This window comes from Leptosomus discolor, chromosome 5, assembly GCF_034619465.1.
Source record: "Leptosomus discolor isolate bLepDis1 chromosome 5, bLepDis1.hap2, whole genome shotgun sequence".
In the NCBI taxonomy this organism is placed as follows: Eukaryota; Metazoa; Chordata; class Aves; order Leptosomiformes; family Leptosomidae; genus Leptosomus; species Leptosomus discolor.
This window is the reverse complement of record NC_141395.1, coordinates 72446649-72468291: the sequence shown is the minus strand read 5'-3', so window position 1 is coordinate 72468291 and position 21643 is coordinate 72446649. Positions and strand designations below refer to the sequence as shown.

At 40.7% G+C, this 21643-nt stretch overlaps 1 protein-coding gene across 1 annotated transcript in view; it reads right to left on the bottom strand.

Moving 5' to 3' along the window:
• Nucleotides 1–355: 355 nt before the first annotated feature.
• The window catches only part of TSNARE1 (t-SNARE domain containing 1), a 197085-nt gene continuing 175797 nt past the window's right edge, over nt 356–21643 (bottom strand). Inside the window, exons 8-9 of the mRNA XM_086466042.1 lie at nt 13400–13472; nt 356–477 (exon numbers count right to left, since the gene is read on the bottom strand). Coding sequence (XP_086322168.1) covers nt 356–477; nt 13400–13472 — 195 coding nt within the window. The remainder of the gene's footprint in view (nt 478–13399; nt 13473–21643) is intronic.

The following is a 21643-nucleotide window of genomic DNA, read 5'->3' as shown; positions in this document are numbered from 1 at the left end:
TGTCTTTTGACAACTCAGGTTTTTTTTGAAAAGCACTGTTGCCTGATTATAGGGAAACACTCCAATAAGAAGCACATACACACTTAAATGATGTACTTTTTACGATGTCTTTCCAAGAACAACAGTAGCTAATTGTTGAGTTTCCTGCTGGGAAATGTCTCTTTAATATGCAGATCTCTTAATGACTACTCTGACGCAAATTGTTGATGCTACAGTAATTTAATCATATATAAAGAAAAAAGTTTATCTCTTACTTAGAGTATGCTTTATCATCTTTGCAGGTAGCGCAAATCCAACGCAGCCCATGTGCCATGTGGTTCACAGCCGCCAAGTGTTCTCTTTATTTTAAATACTATTACTGAATGTATTCGTAGGGTTTTTTAGACCCACTTACTTGGTGCTGACTGGCTTTTGCCAACTGCTCATTGGCTGATTCTACATTAGATGATGCAGTCTCAATGTTGGCTTCAATACTATCTGCAAATTAAGATAAGAGAAGATAATTACAGTGTACAAACCTAAAACAAAGACTTTATACCAACAGCAATTCAGCAATTTACTCATGGCCATAAAGAGGTGAGAAGCCTCTTGTTTGCAAGGTGTAATACTACAGGGAAATAGGAATGCCACCCATTCTGAACACCTAACCCATCAGTCAGAGGCAGTATGACTGAGAGCTCTCCATGTGTCCCCAGGTTACCAGCTCATCTCATTCCCACTGAAGCCAATGGGAAGACTGATAGGGAATTCAAAGGAAAGTAGCTCAAGACTGGTAAATTTACTAGATAAGACTTAAATTACAGAAGGGAGATGGCAGTTTGTATCTGAAATCAGCTCATTATGGGAGCTCAGGGATAAGATTCATCTGAGTACATGTGGGTTATTTACCATCCCCAGGTGTCTGTACTTGAGCAAGTCACCCTGGACACTATCGTAGTCAACAGAGAGCAAGTCCACAGTGTGCAATTCACTCCTCTCTACAGTAGCTGCCTACTGCTGATCAGGTTAGATGAACTGCAGCCTAAACTCCTCGATCACATTTCCAAGCTGCAAGGGAGGTCTGTACAGATGGCTCACACTGAGACACACTGCTGATACCTAAAATTACGGAAGAGTCTAGGAAGAGACCTAGATTGCTAGGTCTGATATTGGGGGAAGCTGAAGGAACTATAAGGAATCAAAATGAGACTAGAAAAGAAAGATTATCAGCTACACATTGCAGCTGGCAGCTCCCCGCTTCCATCAAAGACAAGTATTAACTTTGCCTCCAAAGCTGTGCTTAGAAAGCAAGACATCTATAGCAGAAAACCTGCAAATAAGGGTTTGTGTTTCCAGCAGAAATCTCAGAAATCTTGGCCAGCTTGTCCCCTAAGAAATGTGCAGCCAATAATTTCTGGCCACAATGGAAGAGTATGTGCACTTGGTCTGCTTCTGAGTGGTTTTGAGCAGATATTACATCATGGACAATACGAGACTCACCAGAAGGAATTCAACCACAGGCAGAAATTTGAGAATAAGGTTCCAGGGATTTCTCTAATCCATAAGCAAATTAACGGAAATTCTTCAACTGATGGTATTAGGATTTGGATTAAGACACGCCACTGAAGATTTAAGTAATTTATTCTCTTGGTTTTGAAGGAAAGAACATTAATTAGTCTGGCCACTTTTATGACAGGTAAAGAAATAAGGGTTTGCAGATAAACTGTGGAAAGTGGTTGTGTTGAGGTTTTTGCTATATTTAAGTGAAACAATGTTGCAAGTCTGTTAATGTAATTACACATTTCTGATAATGCAACTTAAAAAACAAAACAAAAGAGCAAAGAAACTGCAAGCCAACAGAACCATGGAATAAACAAACTTCAGCTTGACACTTGGAAACCTGTTAAAAGTCTTGTATTATACCTGGGAGAGATGGTTTTCCATTCCTTTTATTTTAGATTATGCACGCTGCAATACGCAAGAAAAAAAAACCACGTGGCTGGCACTTTTATAGATTGATATAGCATAATTTTATTTGCTCTATTCAATGCTTCTCAAACCATTTTTATTAAGACTTTAACACCGTGAACCTTGGTTAGCATTACTGGCCTCTGCCAGAATGCTTTTCTTGCACTCAGAACTCAGCAGGAAGAGATCAAAAGGCTTCTAAGGAACTCAACCTCTGGCTATGAAGAAATACCAAATTTTCTTCTACAGAGCCTTAGAAGAGCTGCATCCCCACACATGCACACATGACTGTGACAGCCTTGAAGAGTTTACTTCCAGTATTACATTGAGCTGAAGGCATTTCTGGGAAAGTGCCACATTTTTCTTTTCAATACCAGTAAAAAAAAAAAAATGGTGATGAATTACCAAAAAATTATGAACAGGAACATGAATAGCCCAACAGCACACTGCAGTGAGCAGCATTTTTGCCTAATGAGTGGTTCTACCCAAGGTCTACCTCAAACAGATGTGCCTGAGAAATAAGGTGTTTCTTGTGAGTATAACATGGTAGACAGATTTCAACATATCACTTGTTAACAATGAAGTCCTAGGTGAGTTTACAATGAAAATCCTACTACCACATCTCCACAAGTGCTATCACTGTTAATTGGTATCACGCTCCTGCTTAAAAAGAACAGATGTCACAGCTCCAGGGCTGGCCCTGAAGTCTTTCCAGCCAGACATTGAGGTTAACCCACAAATCAGTAATTGGTCACTCTACATATTTTATAGGGGTAGCAGTAGAGGGATATTTGATGTTTTCTCATTAGAATTGAGAAAGAGCTGAAAAGTAGATCTATGAGCTAGGTTGGTTCTGTAGGACAGGGGAGTGCTTGCTTTCTGTCTTTGTATTTTAAGACAGTTCTGTGTAACTGGCAACTACAAGCCCCAGTCCAATTTCCAGCACTGTCTGTATGCATCTCTCTGCATATGGAAACAACAGGGCAGAGAGACCATAAGAGTTTATATGTCATTAACACATTCAGGACACATCAGCCAGAATAACTAGTCACTCAACCAAGGGGACAAATTCTTAGTTGCCTAGTTGTTGGCAAGTATTTACTCCTATGGTTAAGCATGACTACATGATGTATAGTTAACTAGATTCGTTTTGCCTGAAGTTTCATACATTCTGTGGAACTCCATAAGAATTAGCCACTGGGACACCAGCAGTTTGCATCAATTGAAATTCAGATCCTGACCACTCAAACCTTTAACATGACACAACTTTCCTATAGCCAAGCTGTGACTCATGTTAGGATGTGGAGAAAAGAAGAAAAAAATCAGGTAAAAAATTGAACCAAAAGAAAAAATATATCCTCCCGGGACACTTGTGAGTTTTGGAAGTACAAAGTCTGACCATGGTTTTGGGTTACAAAATACAACTTCATGTAGAAAAGCACCTCCATGTTTTAAGCTACTTTGTGATGCGATTTGGAAGGGGTGGGAGGATTTGGGAGATTTGGAAAGAGTGGGGGAAGTGTGCTGAACACCTTGACAACTGCCTCATCAAAGCAACAGAACTTGCTCATATATCTGATGTTTCCCAGGATCTTAGTACAGACCCCCTTCATGACTCAATGCCTCTTATAGGCTGATTATCCTTAGAAAATTACTCATTTAGGCACAGAAGAGCTACAGAGGAGAAAAGTTTGAAAGATATTCTACTCAAAAAAGAGTAATCTGTCTGTGCCTCTCTTGGGGCAGGGGGAAATCACAGAAGGAGCTTAATTTAGCTTCCTTAAATGGCCCTCCAGAGGAAGCTAGTGCTTTCCGCTGCCTGCAGAGGGGCCTAAGGAGATTTGCTTTCATTAGATAAAATTAAACACTGTGAACGCCCCCTTAGCACTGCATAGAATGGGCTAATCATACGTTATGCACTGTGTTTTGCAAACATCATTTATGTTTTCCCCAGGCTTGCAGAAGTAGGATGGACGTGTGCTACATGTCCTATATGAGTTGATGTGTTGTTACAGAAGGAGGCTGGACCCTGGTGGCACTGTTTCCGCTCACTTGTTCTCCTAACAGGGCAATACCCGCCTTGGAAGAAGCAAAACTCCCATTTAAAATAGTTTTTGAAGCAACTTGTAATCCTGAGACGCAGGGGAAAAATAAAATGAGCAAGAAACTACCAAAACAGCTCTAAAATGCTATAAAAATGAGGCATAAATATGTAATGCAATTTAACTAGATATTTCTGCTGGTCCACGCAGGAAAACAAGGGAAAGAAAGAGAATTTGGGTCAAATCACAAGGAAGTAAGTAATAAGTCAATGATATTAATAAGTTAATGATGAACATGTCACTCACAGCTATTTCAGTGCATCTGTGCCGAATGCCAGCGACGGTTCACAGCTTTTACTTGCTCATTTTCAGGCTCCTTGCCAAGGTACCTTGCTGGGGGATGGAGAGACAAGTATTTCCAGAGGGGCAGTAGGATTCTAGGTGGACTGAAAAAACCTGCTGGAGGGATCTGCCTTTCCCTTTCTCGTTGGCTTTGATATGAAGGTCCCTTGACCTTCAAGGTCCCTTGACCTTGAACAGTGACTCTGTTCCCAAATAGGTAACCCAGCCCTGGGTCTGAGATTTTCCAAAGGGTCTGAACCCCACAACAATTTTCTATCCTCAGTCTGTAATGACATATCTATGGTACATTTTGAAATCACACAAAAACTTTTAAGGCGATGTGATGGCCATTTTATTAAACTGAGGGGCAGGGCTTCACCAAAGCAGATGGTGGCTGCAAACAAATGCACCAAGGAATTAGGAAAAGATTTCTAATTTTCTCGCTAAAACATATCCTATCGATAAAAGTGATGAAGGCAACAGAACTAACCAGCTTTTAGATGTATTTTGATATGTTTTTATGACACACTTGTCACACAGAGACAGAAATCATGATGACCCTAGGAGCTGTCTCTCAGTGCTATCTATTTACCTGTCTTCTGAGATCAAGCCTTGCTAACGACCAACAGGAGCCTTATATGTGAAATTACTGGAGTGACAGTGGCTGGAGTGAGGTTTTTGTCCTAACATATCAAGGGACCACCCATATGACCTGGGTCTTTATAGCAGCAACAATGGACTGGTTTCACCAGGCAGTTTTTTCAGTAAATCTGCCTGAAAGACAGGAAAGTGAGCTTGTGAATGAGAATTTTAAAATGCTTCCACTTGGCAGTAACCAAAATGGGCCCCTTTAGGTTTCATAGTATGCTTTTATTTTTAGCACTTTAATAAGCTTAACCCTCTTTTCTCACTACTACTTCTGGCTAAAAATAATCAATATAACACACTGAGAAGCACAATAGTAAATAATAATTTAAAAAAGAGTATTTTGATAATGCTTAAATGTTTCTTTCCTAATTAAAAGCCAGGTTTGGAGTGAAATTGCTTTCAGCATGAGAATGAATTTTGCCCATTCTAATTGCCATGTACTTGGAGAGTTTTAAAGTGAGTGCTATTCCACGAACAAAGACCCTCAGGATCTCTACAGACACCACTATGGGCGTTAAAGGGAAGGAAAACTATGGCAGTTCTTCCAGAGTGAAGTTTAAAATGGCTTAGGGTTAGTCATTTGCAAACTTCAATGTAAACGTGAAATTACAAATTCCACACATGAGAAGATTCATAAAATAATCTCGCCCGTATGCTAAACTAAGGCTAAATGGGTCACACTGGCTTAGACTGGTGCAATGAAATAGGATTTTCAGCTCCATGAGTCATCAGGAGCCATGGTATTTGCTTCCAACAAAAGGCAGATAGAACTTACCTTTCTATTTGGTTTTAGCAGAGCTCTAATTCTTCCACACAGTAACACACCATGACCCTCGGAGGTAAGGATTGAGGCACTGAACAACCACTCACCCTAATTTTCCAGGCAGGCCTGGAAAGACTATTTAAACTACTCTAAAATGTCATAACCACCTCATCCTGCTGGTTTTCTTCGGCCAACAGCCCAAAGCCGTAGTCTGTATGAATAAAAAAAGCGGCTATAAGGCAATGGCCAAACAGCAGCATAAATTTACAACACTTGAGCTCCTGAGTGATTTATACTGTCCTTGAAATGCATCTTGGAAATGTCAAGTATCTGCTACATATGTATGGGCTGAAAAATGGTATTGCCCTGCCAGAGGTTTGCCATGCCTGCCAGGATACATCTTCGAGGGATTTGAAATTCAAGCGTTGTCCTACATGTATCTATTGGAAAATAGCACATCCTACCTGAAAATAAGGCACCTCGTATCATTTGCTCTGTGCTAAATGGCAGAGTGCAGAAATATTACCACTTTAGCAGGTGCAAAGCAATTGACCGTTCTTTCTTACAGAGACAAGTGGTCTCAAATTACTGATATTTACCACAGGAGAAGAGTCAGCATATGAAGAGTTTCTTGAGGGTGCATGGTATGGTCTCTTTGCTCATTGCCTGGTGTACACTTTCAGCTGTCTATCTGAGATATCCACAGTTACCATAGAATGTTCTCATATGGCTTTGGGTAATCCAAGGCTCTAGTTTTAACTCCACGAAAATTGCACATGGGAGGATATTATACCGTGGCAATAGACCTCATTCACATTTATTTTTTCCATTTCCTTCTTTTTCTGATGAAAAAAAGATATTTCAACAAGACATTTTTTGTGCATAAATTTATGGGCATGACAGATTTTCTTTTTTTTTTTTTTTCCAAAATAAACTCTGAAAGTAATTTAAAGAGCAAAACAGCACTCAATCTAGCTTTGATTGGGAAATCCCAGCTACTTGTGTGCAGCACACTCTTTTTCCTTGTGATGTAAACTCAACACTTTTTTTTTAATTCTGTAAGACATCCAAGTTAAAGAAAATATTATGTCAAACTGCAATAAAATGTTTGTTTAAATGACAAAAAAGAAAGAAAAATAAAATAATTATATTAGTTTTTCCAAATCCAGCTCATGAATCGACACAGTTTGGATAAATGCTTTAATTTCATTTGCATCCAGCATTTTTCAGAAGCCCACAGCTATCGGGTCCTATAGCTCAGTTAACTGATGAAAGAAGTGTCAATCTGAGTTTGTCACAGGAATAAATGAGGATGATAGAGGTGTTGATTCATAGAAATATATATACTTTATTTTTGCCTGCTGTCTTTGAAAGATCATATATTTTACCTACAAAGTGAAGTCACTGATATTTACAACTTGCTTGACCCCTTTTGCTTTACATGGCTTGTTTGATTTACTTAACCCACTCAAGCCATGGCCTCCCAAACACACTCTGTTTGTGGCAGGGTATAACACCTCCCAGTAGAAATAAAACAACCACCTGGGCAGCTTCTGCCTTTATGATATTTACTGCTCAATTGCAGCATTACTAGAAATTTAGAGCATGGCAGTTCCAACTTACCAAAAACGACTTTGGACAAATTGGTGTGAGAAGAATCCTACTGGTGGCAATAAACCTCATAAAAGGAAGAGAGCCTTGTTACTTGTTCAAAATTAGATGGCTCATTAACTGCAAGTATGCCAGCCCAATCACATTATGATGGTCAAACACAGAACAGCAGACAAATCTTTAGGTGTTAGTCAATTTGCAAGTGTAGAGTCACCCATTATTCTTTCACTGATAAACCAACATGTGCTGTCTTACCAGCACTGTCAGCACTACAGCTAAATGTAAAAGTTCACATACAACAAGGGAAGACAGAAAAAATCGCACTCACAGAGCGCAGAAACAGGAAAGAAGCACAAAACCTCATTAATTTTTCGTGCTGACTATTATCTCAAGTAAAATGAGTTGGTCAGAGATCATGGTAGCCCAGACCTGACTCCAACAATTCAGTTGCAGCAGTGGTCATCAGCCTGTGCCTAACATGAAATCGAGCATCTTATAGACTCTTCAGTACTGTCTGAAGCCAAGGATGTGTGAAAAGTCCTAGTGGAGGCCACCACTGTTGAAGTCGAGATAAACAGGGAGAGCAAGGCCAGTGGTATACAAAACACCTTAACCTTAAAATTGCTGCCTACAAGGCAGTTAAGTGTAGTAAGATTATGCAATTTCAGCACCTGGGGTGGTTTACAATAAAGCTGTTAGACTTAGATAATACAACAACAAACTGATGACAGGGTATATACAAAGAAATCGGAGGTTTCTTGGGAAGTGAATGGGAAGCGGAATAGATTATCACTCATTCGGAAACACCCCAGTTTGCCCTTCCTGCATGGGCTGTGCTCTGTACTGAATGTAATTCCATGTCTCAACAAGTGGCTGAAAGCAAGAGAGCCAAGAGATTTCCCAATTCATCATGAACCAATAAGGACATAAATGTACCCATTCACATAACAGCCTCCTCTGAGATCGCTTAGGAAACTTAACCAAATGAGAGACTTTGCAGACCACATTCAACTGAATGTAGATATTAAAGCTGTTACATTCAGGTATTCAGGGACTATTCTCAAGATGTGTTAATTTTCTGTAGATGTCCCAACTGAGACACATAACTCAGGAGAGTTTAGTTAAGGATCTAGTTGAATGATTTCCCGGCTCGGTTTGCATCAGCGTGTCTGACAACAGACTCTTGGCTGTGCCATTCAGGCAGTCAGACTGGAGGTGGAAGTGTGTGGAAGGGTGCCGATGGGCCCTCTTGACAGTGTCTATATGTTAAACCAGCCTTCAGGTCAGAAAGGCAATGATGATAGGCCACAAAGCTGACCGAATTTCACAGGAAAGAAAAAAGGAACAACCCCAAACTGAAAAAAATCTCCTCACATTCAAAAGTTCCCAAAATAAGCAACCATTTGCATTCATGCAAATATATTTTCCTTTGAAGGGAGTTTATTATTATTATTATCATCAGGCAATAAGTGACAATATGGTATGTCAGTGAGTATCAGCATTGCTGAAGAACTGAATATATCGACCCCATCAAGAAGTTCCTCCGAGACTGAAGGAAAGCACCAGCTGCCATGTTTATACTTGTCAGGTGTGTGGGCTCTAGTCTGACAGATACCATGTACTTATGTTTGCCAAGTCAGGAAGCACCCATTTTAGATTGTGGTATGAAGTTTCTTCACCTTAGTATTTTCAAATATAAAATGCTCAGACTTCAAGAGTGAAGTGAAATGTTAGTAGCACCAAGATCAAAGCCTGGATAAGTAATGGAAGAAAAAGAAAGCTTGAGGAAGTGTTTTTGACGCAGTGGTGTCTTCTTCCACCAAGTGGGATTTGTATATATTTGGTCTGGACAAGGAGGTGAAGGACTGGTAAATTAGTTGCTGTGTCTCTGCTGCTGTAATCTTAAAATAGATGGCTGGTATGTGATCTTGGGATCTCCTCCCATTTTAGAGAGCTGGGGAGGTTACAGATACACTGGCAGAAGGTTGATTCCAAAACTGTCCAAAAAGAGGAAGAAACGTGACTCTTAAAAATGTAAAATGTTTTCGGAACAACGTGGGTCTTTCCTTGTGGCTTTGAGAAATGTGATGGAGCTGCAAACAGTGGTATAAGTGGTGAAAGCTGAATTAGAGCAGTTTAGATATGGGATGTAGATCTTGCATGTTACTTTGCCATAACTAGTAAAGTTACATACACAGGTAGGATGGAAAAACAGCTCTTCTAAAACAAAAAACAGAACAGCATTTTCTTTTGCCTTAGGCAAAAAGAATGCCATAACTGTATTATTCAGGTCATCTCTATTCTCTGTTACAGCACAAACAGCAGCCTACAGAGGCGGACAAATATGCACTTGCCTTCACGAGGTACTAATACAAATACTGACAGCTGCATTGTTGACACTTCCTTCACAGGAACTGGGGATTTAAGGATTCACTTCTCCCCAACACCAGTTACAAAATTGATTTCATGGAACTATATCTATCTATCCCAGCACGGCAAATGGAAGAACAAGATCACGCATGCAAAATAATGATGTTCAGTATGAAAACCTGGAATGTTTCAAGCTGCAGTTCAGTTGAGTGGCCATCTATGAGCATAGAAATAAGTGACTGTTGCTCTACTAATCAACTCCAACATAATTTACCTCTCATAGTGCCAAGTCATTAATCTTTGCCTTGGATGGTTTTTGCTGAAGAACACTTCTGCTACCATGAGAGTAAAATTTAGCAGTGAGATGGCCCTCTTCTACCCATCTGGAGATCTTTCACTTGTACACTAGATCTCCAAAGTTGTCATCAATGCACTCCAGAACCTCCTGGATTATTTCTGCTCCACTGTGTTGTCCCTCCAACAGATACTGGGGTAGTTAAAATACCCCATGAGGACGAGAGTCTGCAAACGTGTGGCTGTTCCTATCTGTCTGTAAAGGGCCTCATCCACTTTGCCTGTCTTCTTTTTAATCCTAACCCATAAACTCTCCATCAGCTCCTCATCCATCCCCAGGCAGAGCCTCATGCACTTCAGCTGCTCCTTTACATAAATGGCAACTCTTCCTTCTAGTCTCCCTATTCTGTCCTTCCCGAAGAGACTGTATCCCTCCAATGCAACACCTGTCATGGGAGCCAACCTAATACATCTCCATGATCCCAACAAAATCATTAGCCCTGTAACTTCACACAGATCTCTAGCTCTTTGTGTTTAATCCTCATACTGTGTGCATTAATGTACAGGCACTTTAGAGATGCACCCCTGTATGTTCAGTTCCTGGAGGGGGTTTGGGGTATTTGTCCACAATGGTGCCTTGTAGGTACCTCCCTGCTCACATGCAAGTGCTAAAGGTGATCCTGCCCAGGCCCCATTTTGATGACTTTGTGAAACCTTCGTACCACACCACCCCATGCCCTTTATTCAGCAATTCCGTCCATTGCTCCCTCCATATGCCTGCTTGTCTCTCCCTCCTTCCCCCATCATTACTAGTTTAATCACGAGGTCAGCCATCATATTGGCGAAAATAGTTTTGCCCTGACTAGTGAGGTGAACGCCATCTCTCCCAAGCAGATGCTGATCTGGTAACAGTATCCCATGGTTATAGAACCCAAATCATGGTGCCAACAACAACTCCACAGCCTATTATTGATTTCTCCAATTAGTGTCCTCCTCCTTGCATCCCTTCCCCTCACCAGCACTCTATGTGATGAAGCTGCATAGGGATGCTTTTGCCTAGAGCTCATGTAAGATTGTGCAGAAAGACTCTTTCTGTTGATTTGAAGGTAACCTAAGCCACTAGCCTGTTTTGGCTTCGAGGGCTTGGACTCACTGATACGGTAATGCTCAGTTAAATATTCATATCAAAGAGATGCTACGAGTAGGAACACAGGCATGGAGTTTATTTGCGAAGACAAAAAATAACAGAGACATGCTGCCCCGAGTCTGCATTTCCCCTCATCTGTTTCCTCCTTGTATGACAGAAATTGCTCTCTACCCTAGGGAGTGTTATGAATGTGTTCATTAAGGAACTGGCCCACATGCTAGCAAAACTACTTTTAGGTTTTTGTAAGAAGTATGTGTTATTCTGCCTGTGTCATGCATAGACCAGACAAGCTCTTCCCATTAATTCTCCCTGGCTCAGGTGAGCCAGAGAGTGGTTTGCTCTGGAGCCCTGGGACCACTTTGTTGAGTGGCGCATCTCACATTCCCTGGTTATGAATTTTTCCTGTGTTTTCTAAACAAGCACACACAGAACTTTCATTTCATGCATGTAAGATGAATGCATTAAAAAGATAAAACGAGTGCCAAGAGAGCTGCCTCTTGCCATCACTGCTTTTTGAATTTTTACTGCAGGGGTTTTCAACTCCCTTTGCCTCCCGATTCTTAATCTCACTTACTTCTGTGTAATATGAATGTCAAACGATAAACAGTGGGACCTTTCAGCAATTGGTTGGGAAGGTACCTTGAGTGGCTGCCAGGCTGAAAAGATACTCCTAAAGAAACTATTAAAAATCTACTGCAGTGAAACAGGAAGAAGAAAGAAAGAACGTGGCAGATATAAAAGCAACAAAAAACCTTATGCTGGCTCAAAGACAAAACATCCTCCTTAGTCAAACTGTTTCTCACAGGCAAGTTAATACTGGGGTCGCTTCCACGCATGGGCAACATCTTAAAATAATATATATTGCCTTAAGAAAATGAGTTACAAGGATCTTGAAGCTAGCTGATGTATGTTGTCATGTCCCTCAAGGCATTAGCATCTGATGTGCTTTTAGGTGATGAATCAGGCTCCAAAGTTATCCATGTACAAAAATGAGCTTCCAAACAGGCATTAAAAAAAAAAGAAAAAAAAAAAAAAAAGAAATACTAACAAGAGGGGTTTAGATATCATCTCGATTTTTTTCTGCACCTGCGAACCTCAGTGGTGTTTCTCACTGAGATGCAGGTAGCTCATTTCAGTGTGAAAGGAGGTATCTTATGCTAATGAAAACTTGCAAAGGTATGAGCTTGGCAAAGAAGTCCACAGTGATTAATAAACAGCAGAGAAGAGTTTCTTCTTTTATGATCTACATATGGCTGTCTTAGGACTTGATCCAGCTCCCAGAAGCTCCAGTGAGAACTTCAGCTGAGGACTGCAGGTTTGAAATATCTCCATGAATCTTGCTTCTCTGGACTTTAGGTCCCTTAGCGTGGCTTTAGGACTGTTAGCTCTCAAATATGGAAGCAGACAGTTGCTTCTGAAGCACGGCACCGTATTATTATACACACACAAAGTGAGAGATACAGAAAAAAAGTCTGATTGTTCTTGCTGCATCAGAAGACAGCAGTGACAAAGACAAGGGTCAGAGGGAATTTAAAAGGAGCTTATCCACTGTATCTTATTTCTCTATTCACAAAAAGCGGTGGCTGTCAGTGATGGGATGCTCTTAAATATTAAATAAATATTAACCACTTTAAAAAAAAAAAATGGGGTTACTCTCACCCCTTTTCTCAAGTTTTCCCCACCACGCTCCTAGCCTTTGGTAGCTGGAGAGCAAGAAGAGGTCAACTAATGGGCAGAAACTTCAGACTATGCATGTAAGCCTAACATCGTGATGTTAGGCTACTACAAATTTAATCAGACACACCCTGCCATGTGGAAAGCAAATTCCATTTAGGAGAAGCAAGCTGCTTGATTTTCTCCACCACTATCAATAATCATAACAATAATTGCTACTACTATTGTTTTTTAATTACAGTTCCGGGTAGGAAGGAAGAATTGGATCCCTTTCCAGTTAGTTATATATTCTCCGGCTTCCTTTTCAGTCAAAAGGGAATGGACTAATCTCCTTGTGAATTCTATTTTATGCTAAATATACCAGCTATATACCCTTAATATGGGAACCCTATTGCACAGGGTAGCATGTTAGATCAAAACATCACTGGATGTACAAAACGCTCAAAACACAGGAAAAATAATCGCAGCATCAACAAAGAGCTGCTCATGAGGGACCACACAACATCACATTGGTGTGGTGCAGGAGGGTAACAAAGCCCATACTTTAAATGTGATACCTACCTATTGTGTCTCCTTGCTCATGCACCATGGAGGCCAGGTCTTTAATGATCTGGTTCACATCCAACATGTCACTCTGAAAAGACAGAAAGCCTAATATTAATGATGAACGGGGAATATCCAAGCATAAAAGGCATGTTTCACAGTCAAGCTCTGCACAGGAAAAAAACAAAACCAGAAAACTTTGTCTGTGTTGGATTAAAACAAAAAGTTATAATGTCCCCATAGTGAATCAAAAATCCTCTTAAAGCCATGGTTTGCTGGATCTAAGTCAGCCAGTTGACTTAAGCTTTCTATAAGAAACAAGGAGACTGATCAGATTATATGGTTGCTTTTCAGAACAGTGGAGGACTAAGAGAGAAAAAAAAAAAAAAATAAAAAAAACAACAGCAGCAAGCCCTTCTCTTTCTAAAAACCTTATTGTTGATGCAGGCCATGAACCCCAGATTGTGGACTGGTACACAGAAAAAAGGTCATCTTTGAGCATAGCATCCATCTGATAAAATACTATTTGCAAACCGACGGAGATATGATTAAAAACTCACTAAATTTGAAATCTCCTTATTGGTGAGGCAATAAGGAAAGACCTGTTTGATCAATGGATTCATTTATGCATTTCAGCTGTAAAAAAAAGAAAAGTAACTAGACTCAGCACTGAAATTTTCTCAATTGAAACACAACAAATCATCAGTGAGTTTGTTTCCTTCATTTCTGAACATTTACCATATACAAGAGCAAATGTGAGCACACGTTGACTTCATATGACATTGTCTTTTATATAAACAATTAATCTAGCAATAATAGACATAATAATAGAAATACTGCTAAATGCACTACCAGTAAGGCAACATTAGCAGAGCAGAAAAAAGAAACTCAAACAGGATGCATTTTGTTAAGCTGTACAGATCACAGAATCACAGAAAAACTGAGGTTGGCAGGAATCTCTGGAAATCATTTAGTCCAACATCCCCTCTCAGAGCAGTCAATTAAAGTGGGTTGCGCTGGGCCATGTCCACTTGGTTCTGTGTATCTCCAAGAACGGAGACTCCACAGACTGTCTGGCCAACATGTACCCCTTGTGCTGGGGAACCCAGCACTGGATGCTTTCTAAAGCATTGAAAACATTTCCAAAGTATCTGCTTCTCCTGAAGCGAACTGCACAGGAACTCATTCACCTGCTTGGGTCCTGCTGTAACTCTAGTCCATCACGCCAAAAGGTCTGATTGCTTCCACTCCACTTTTAAAGAACGCAACTTCCCTACCAGCAAATTTAGTAAATGGTGCAAAATGAATCTATGCCCTTCTACTGAAGTTTGTTATGAGAATATAAGTGGCATAACATTTAATCATATAACGCAATCAGCTCGCATAAATTTGCAACGAAGCCTACAAGCCCCATTGTGGATTCCAGAATATACCAAATTGTTTAATAACTGAAGAAGTAGGAGAAACAAAAGGTTTAAAAAGCTGTGACAAATCATAACAAAACAAAAAACAACCCCCCCAAACAACGACTGTAATGCATCACAAAATGCACTTCATTCATTCATTCACTTGTCAAGAATAATGAAGCTTTAATTATGTACAGTATCATTCCTAACTTGTAAATACAACAGAATATTTTGCAAAAGCAATGAACTTTAAGTAACTTGAGATTGCAGTTGAGCACTGTGGTAGTAAATCACTGCCAGGAAATGAGAGGAAATTAGTTGTGATTTTTTTGGGGGTGGAGTATTTGTTTTGTTTTTTTTTTTCTAAAAGTCTTTGTTAGGAGAAAGCTAAAGTTTAGCAAAATGTGAAGAACTGAGAATTAACTTTAATGTGTCATTCTGCTCTCATTTAACTGCTTAGTAAGAGATGATTAAGGAAAAATTAAACAAATAATAATACTAAAAAAGCCCAGAATGCTCATTTCTCTTTCTTGGCTAAATTGCCACTGACATCAGTCTTTGGTTTCTGTTACTTGCAACATGAACGAAATTCTTTCTACGCTTCAGTCAGTCTGTTTTAGTTTCTTCTGCTTCTTTTACAGCACTTCAAGTGAATGCAGCTTAAAACTCATGAACATCTTTTTGCATGTACATTTGCTTAGATAGAGGTTATTGTAATATATTGAATTACACACGCCTCCCACCCACCCCCAAGTATTTTCACTGGAATAAAACAAGCAGCAATTCGGTCTAAGAAAGATCAGATGATATATTGACTCCTCATAGGGTTCTCCTCAGCTAATTTAATGGCAAGGATTTGCACTGTCTGCCTACTGATCCCCAGATATTATGACGAGAAGGGAAGAATGAGAAAGAAGAATGAGAAATTCAAAGCTGTATATGAACAGTGCAGTTTCAGATTTGCCATTTATATCCAGGTACTTGGGATGAAACAGCCATCTGCTGCTGCAGAGTATAGATCCTTTTCATAACATTGTAACAACACTTAAAATTATTGTTTGGCAAATATGCATTAGTTAAAGCCAGCCACTGAGTTGTTAGGAAGGAAAAAATGTGACTGCCGTATTTAAGGAAAAACAAACAGGGGCAAGTTGTAAAGCCCAGAGCACAAAGCAATCTGACCTGAAGCAAAGAATCTGTTGAATAATTTAACCTGGCAATGTGAAGTTTCAAAGTCCCTGATATATGTAAGCAAAACAAAAGAAAAAATAGAAGAAAGAAATATAGCCAGAAATAAAGACCTTCCATAACGGAATATATCTAGGAGCTATGTTCCTGTTCCTTCTCACCAGGTTAGCTCTGTCATGAAGTACCTATGAACTTGCCAGGCATCAGAGTTTGTTAGCAAAATCAGATTGCCTTTGGTTTCCATGTTTGCTCATAGTATGCGGAACTCACAGTGAAATACAGCTCCTCATAAATCTCCTTGACTCCGCAGAAACCAGGAGTACAACAGCCAGCCGCTGTTCCAAAAATGCTGTCTCCCTGCCAGCTAACTAGGCTGGGGTTTCTTGGGTTTTAATCAACACTAGCCTTTCCTGTCTGGCAACAATTCCCTCACTACATTTTGCAGAAAGAGGGAGACAGATTTAAATTGTTTCATTTATTTATTCCCCCCCCCCCCCCCCCCCCCAAAGGAGAAATCAATTGTTCAGATTAGTAGACAGGATTTAATGTCATCCGTGCTGGAACAAAAAGAATTAAACTAGTCAACAGCAAAATCAGAGAAGTGCCAATAAACAAGTCATATAGATGAGAAAAGCAGAGAAATTAAACTTGTTTGGACCCGCATGATCTGGAGGATTAACTCTCACTACAGAAAGTTAGTTTGGAAACTTCTTAATAGAAAGTACTGGGTTAAAATGGCAGAACTATTTGAGTCATTTAACCTGACTTGTTAAGTGAATAATATCACTGCAAGGTACTGAGATTTTGGAAAAAAACCCCTGAAATTGCAACCCTGGCACAGAAACGGTTGAAAATATGATTTTGCAGACAAACTAGAAATCTCCATTTCCCATTTTTTACTTTAACAAGACCACAATTTCAACATTTTTAAAATTAATCTGGGAGCAAGTCGGGTTGTAAAACCCAGATATTGTTACCAAGATGGAAACAACCTCATCATAAATCTGAGCAGCTCATTTCCCCATGGAATGAACATTACGAAGGTATTTGCCAAGACAGCAAATAAGTAAACCTCCTCTCGCTTCCACTCTCATGCTTAGTGAGGTGAGGATTTATCCACACTGAAAACTTCTAACATAGCCCTGACCTTAACGATATCCTAAGGACACTTCTGTATGCCAGCCATGAGAATGGTGTTAAATAAACCAGAGAGGGGAAACATGCTCTCCTCAAAAGGATACAGGAAAAGCATGTGCTGTCAATAATTTCTCTCTCACGTTTAGCCAGATCCCAGAATCCTTTATCAATGACAGCTCAAGTCCTCAAGGGAAGAGTCACACTTATTTCAAAGAATGTTTGCCTTAGGTTTGTATAAAAAACGGGATCAGAAGTATCACCAGTCTATCCTATTTAGCACATGTGCTTTTGTGTGTACTCACAAACCATCCATCCATTTTTTTAAAGGACTACAAATTAGCATTTAAATTAGTTGCTGATTCAATGCTCGGGAGATGCTGAATTCTACAAGTGAGGTCACATTCTGCCCCACGATTCACCCTGCAACAAGCAGCCAGGAGAGCTATAAAATAAACCTGAAGGAGATTCTGAAAGATGTAATATAACGTCCATGTGTGTATTTCTGTGTATGGAAGCACTCCAAAACAAAATAAAGCAAAACAAAAGTACAGTGCTTGTTATCTTTAGGGAAAAAAAACAAAACACCAACAACAACAAAAACCAAAAACCCAAAACCAAAATGGAAAAGCAAACCCCTTTGTAGTGTCTGGCATGTTTTACTGAAGAGATGCTGAGATGCTCCTTCTGTATTGTCCCATCTGCAACACCCTCAGGGCATCGCCTACCCTGTGGTCCACCATGTATGAAGCACAGATCCAGAGCACAGAGAAAGACTAAGCAAAGCACGGGGTTTCATCTAGCCCCATTCTCTTCTGCGAGATAGGTGAAGGAAGGGAAAGGGAAAAAAATCATATAAAAAGTGAGCAAGCTTCTCTGGTGTTAGATGGGCAAAAACTAAATCTTGCTGCAACAGCCTTTCAACAAATATTTTTCTCTTGTCTATGGCTGGGGAAAAAAAATGACATTCTATATATCAAACTGATTCAGCCTAAGCAGCAACAGACCAGCAGAAAATTGTTTTGAGGGCAGAAGCTATCCAGAACAGCAATTACAGACTGAGTTAGATCTCCTCTGGGAGTGAACAACAGCCAGTGTGGGGAGTTTCTCTCTCCCTCTTACTCGCTTGTGGATGCTTCCTCTCTATTTTGCTGCCTTAGCGGTCTGTGTCATCTCAGGAAGTGTAGAGCTGCACTGTGTAATTATAATAGTTATGCCAAGATTCAGCAGGCCAATCCAGCATCTACCTGGGGACAGCAGGCTCAAGAAAAACGGCATGAAGAGTGCTCCTGTCCACCAAAAGCCAAAGGGAAAGGCTACGGAAAGTGAGGTGCCTCAAGCTCATCAGGCAGAGGTGAGACCATTGTGGAGGGCACCTCAACAGGGATGAATAAAGAGAGATCCTGGAACCAGCCAGCTAGTAATATTGTTGTGCCTGTGATGGGTTGACCCTGGCTAGATGTCAGGTGCCCACCAAGCTGCTCTGTCACTGCCCTCTTCAGCTGGACAGGGGAGAGAAAATATAACTAAAGGCTCATGAGGCGAGGTAAGGACACGGAGATCACTCACCAATTACCATCTCAAGGAAAACAGACTCGTCTTGAGGAAATTAATTTATTACAAATCAAATCTGAGTAGGTTAATGAGAAATAGAAAAAATATATTAAAAGTACCTTCCACCCACCCCTCCCTTCTTCCCAGGCTCAACTTCACTCGCGATTTTCTCTACCTCCTCCCACCGAACAGCACAGGAGGACAGGGAATGGGGATTGAAGTCAGTTCATCACACATTGTCTCTGCCACTCCTTCCTCCTCACACTCTTCCCCTGCTCCAGCAGAGGAAGACTCCCATGGGACAGTCTTCCCCACACTTCTCCAACATAAATTCTTCCCACAGGCTATAGTTCTTCACGAACCGCTCCAGCGTGTGTCCCTTCCATGGGTTTCAGTCCCTCAGGAACAGATTGCTCCAGCGTGAGTTCCCCACGAGGCCACAAGTCCTGCCAGCAAACTTGCTCCAGCGTGGGCTCCTCTCTCCACAGAGCCACAGGTCCTGCCAGGAGCCTGCTCTAGCGTGGAATCTCCATGGGGTCACAGCCTCCTTTGGGTGCATCCACCTGCTTGTGGTGTAAGGTCCTCCATGGGTTGCAGGCAGATATCTGCTCCACCGTTAACCTCCATGAGCCGCAGAGGGACAGCCTGCTTCACCATGGTCTTCACCACAGGCTTCAGGGGAACCTCTGCTCTGGCACCTGGAGCATCTCCTCCCCCTCCTTCACTGACCTTGGTGTCTGCAGAGCTGTTTCTCTCATATATTCTCACTCCTTTCTTCTAGCTGCTGTTACGCACCAGCTTTTTCCTCCTTAAATATGTCATTACAGAGGTGCTACCACCAACGCTGATTGGCTCAGCTTCGGCCAGCAGTGGGTCCATCTTGAAGCTGGCTGGCATTGGCTCTATTGGACATAGGGGAAGCTTCTAGCAGCTCCTCACAAAAGCCACCCCTGTAATCCCCTCACTACCAAAACCTTGCCACTCAACCTGAATTCAAATGAGAAATGACCCAATGACATGTTCAACCTACCATGCCATCTTCAGTGCAAATTTTTGTGTAGTCAAAGAGGCAAGGCTGGCAGGTGGGAAGATGAAATTGGTCTGCAGAAGAGGCAGAAACAACTTCTACTGCAAGACTGACAAGAATCTAAAAGGTGGCAGTGTATTTACCGCAGCTCACTTGCTCTTGTCCACTCTAGTGGAGACCTCACAGGTCACATACAGATGCGGTTAGTATTTATTTTAATGATTTGCTTGAATGAATTGGACATAAGACCTCCAACTCACCTTCTCTGCCACCCCCAGCGTGTGTCTTCCCACCAGCAGCAATCTGAGCATGAGTGGGTATGACAGGCAGTTCCCTTGGAAAACTCCTCTTAGCCGTGGAGCTGCATTTGAAGACATGTCTTGACAGCCTGTTTCTGATAGATGTCATTATCTCTGATAGTATCGAAAATGTGTGAGAGGCATATGGGGGCAACAACACGTTACTGTGAGCTATGTTAGCATCTTTTAGCCACCTTTTGCACTACACTCTTTCTCTGAAGCTTCACAACCGCACATCTGGATCAGATTGCCTGCAAACATGCATTGCTGTCACTATCTCCCATGTACTCTATATCCCTCAGCGTTTGCTTTTCTAGAGATCGAAGACTGGTTAAGGCAGATATTTTCTTTCACGGGAACTTTATCAGTTCCAGGTCTGTGCTGAAGGTCAGAACTGGACTGTAGTCCAAGTGAAATATAATAATACAAATGACAGGAATAGATACTTTACCCATTTAAAAGTTTTTCAATCTGGAAATAGGAGACATGTTAATGGAGGAGGTCATCAACAATTCTGCTTTTAAGTAGGCATCCTCATCCATTTATATTTGGGAAAATGATCAAAGATCATGCAAAAAAGTTCTTGTTATTAACCATGATTTGAACTTCAAATTAATCTACATTCAAAATTTCATTTAAATTCAGCGGTTTGTAAAGGTATGGCACTTCACATACACATGTGCATGTGAGTATCTATACAGGCACATACACACATGTATTCTTGTGTACCACAAACTCACCCAACTGTATAAATAGTAATATATAGATACACCAATAATATTAAGATCTAACTTGCCCCCAACATACACCAGGTGTTAAATGAGCATTTGAGGCTTAACAGATTGCAGAGATACAAACACGGCCTATTTCTGTCTACAGTAGCACAAAACAGACCTTAAATCTCAGGCTTTTTTTTTGCTGGCTAAACACTCTGGTGCAAGATAAGAATGAACACTGATATGTTCTGATAACAGGCAAGCAAATAAAAAAGAAAAAAATAATTGGTTCGCCTTTCTTAGTTTTGACAAAAAAAGCTGCATTGATTCCATTTTGCCTTCAAGTTAATGCCATGTTAGTTTGATATCAGGCAGAGTAAGGGCAAGAATGATCTCACCAGAAAACTGAGACCACACTAGTGTGGGGAACAAAGGAATCGTGCAACAAGTCAAGGTGCAGAGCAATCGGAGAAACATTTCAAAAATCACTCGAGATGGAGGAGAGCATGTGCTTTTACATATTCTGCAGTGCACCACCGTTCATCCCCTCAGCTCTCCTCTTCCCCTAGACACTCACAAAGCCCCTGACAGCCAGATGCCTGCAAAGAGGGAAAACTGAAGGGAGATCCACAAAGCAAGTAAATGAAGAGGGAAGCAATTTTATTACTCTCCCAAGTACGAGGGAGAATATCAACTCTGCTCTCTGAAAGGGGACATGCCACCATTTTATTTCCCTTTAGTCAGTGTCTGATGTCACTGCACTTTGTTAACACAGATGGTGCAAGTCTCTGGGATCTGGCAATGCGTATCTGGAAGCAGTAACACAAAAAATGCATTAGACTGGTCACACCTAATACTTATTCTTTACAATTCTTAGGATATGTATTTATTTTGTCAATGTTAGGGAAGAAAATATCTGCACCCACATTATTAATTCA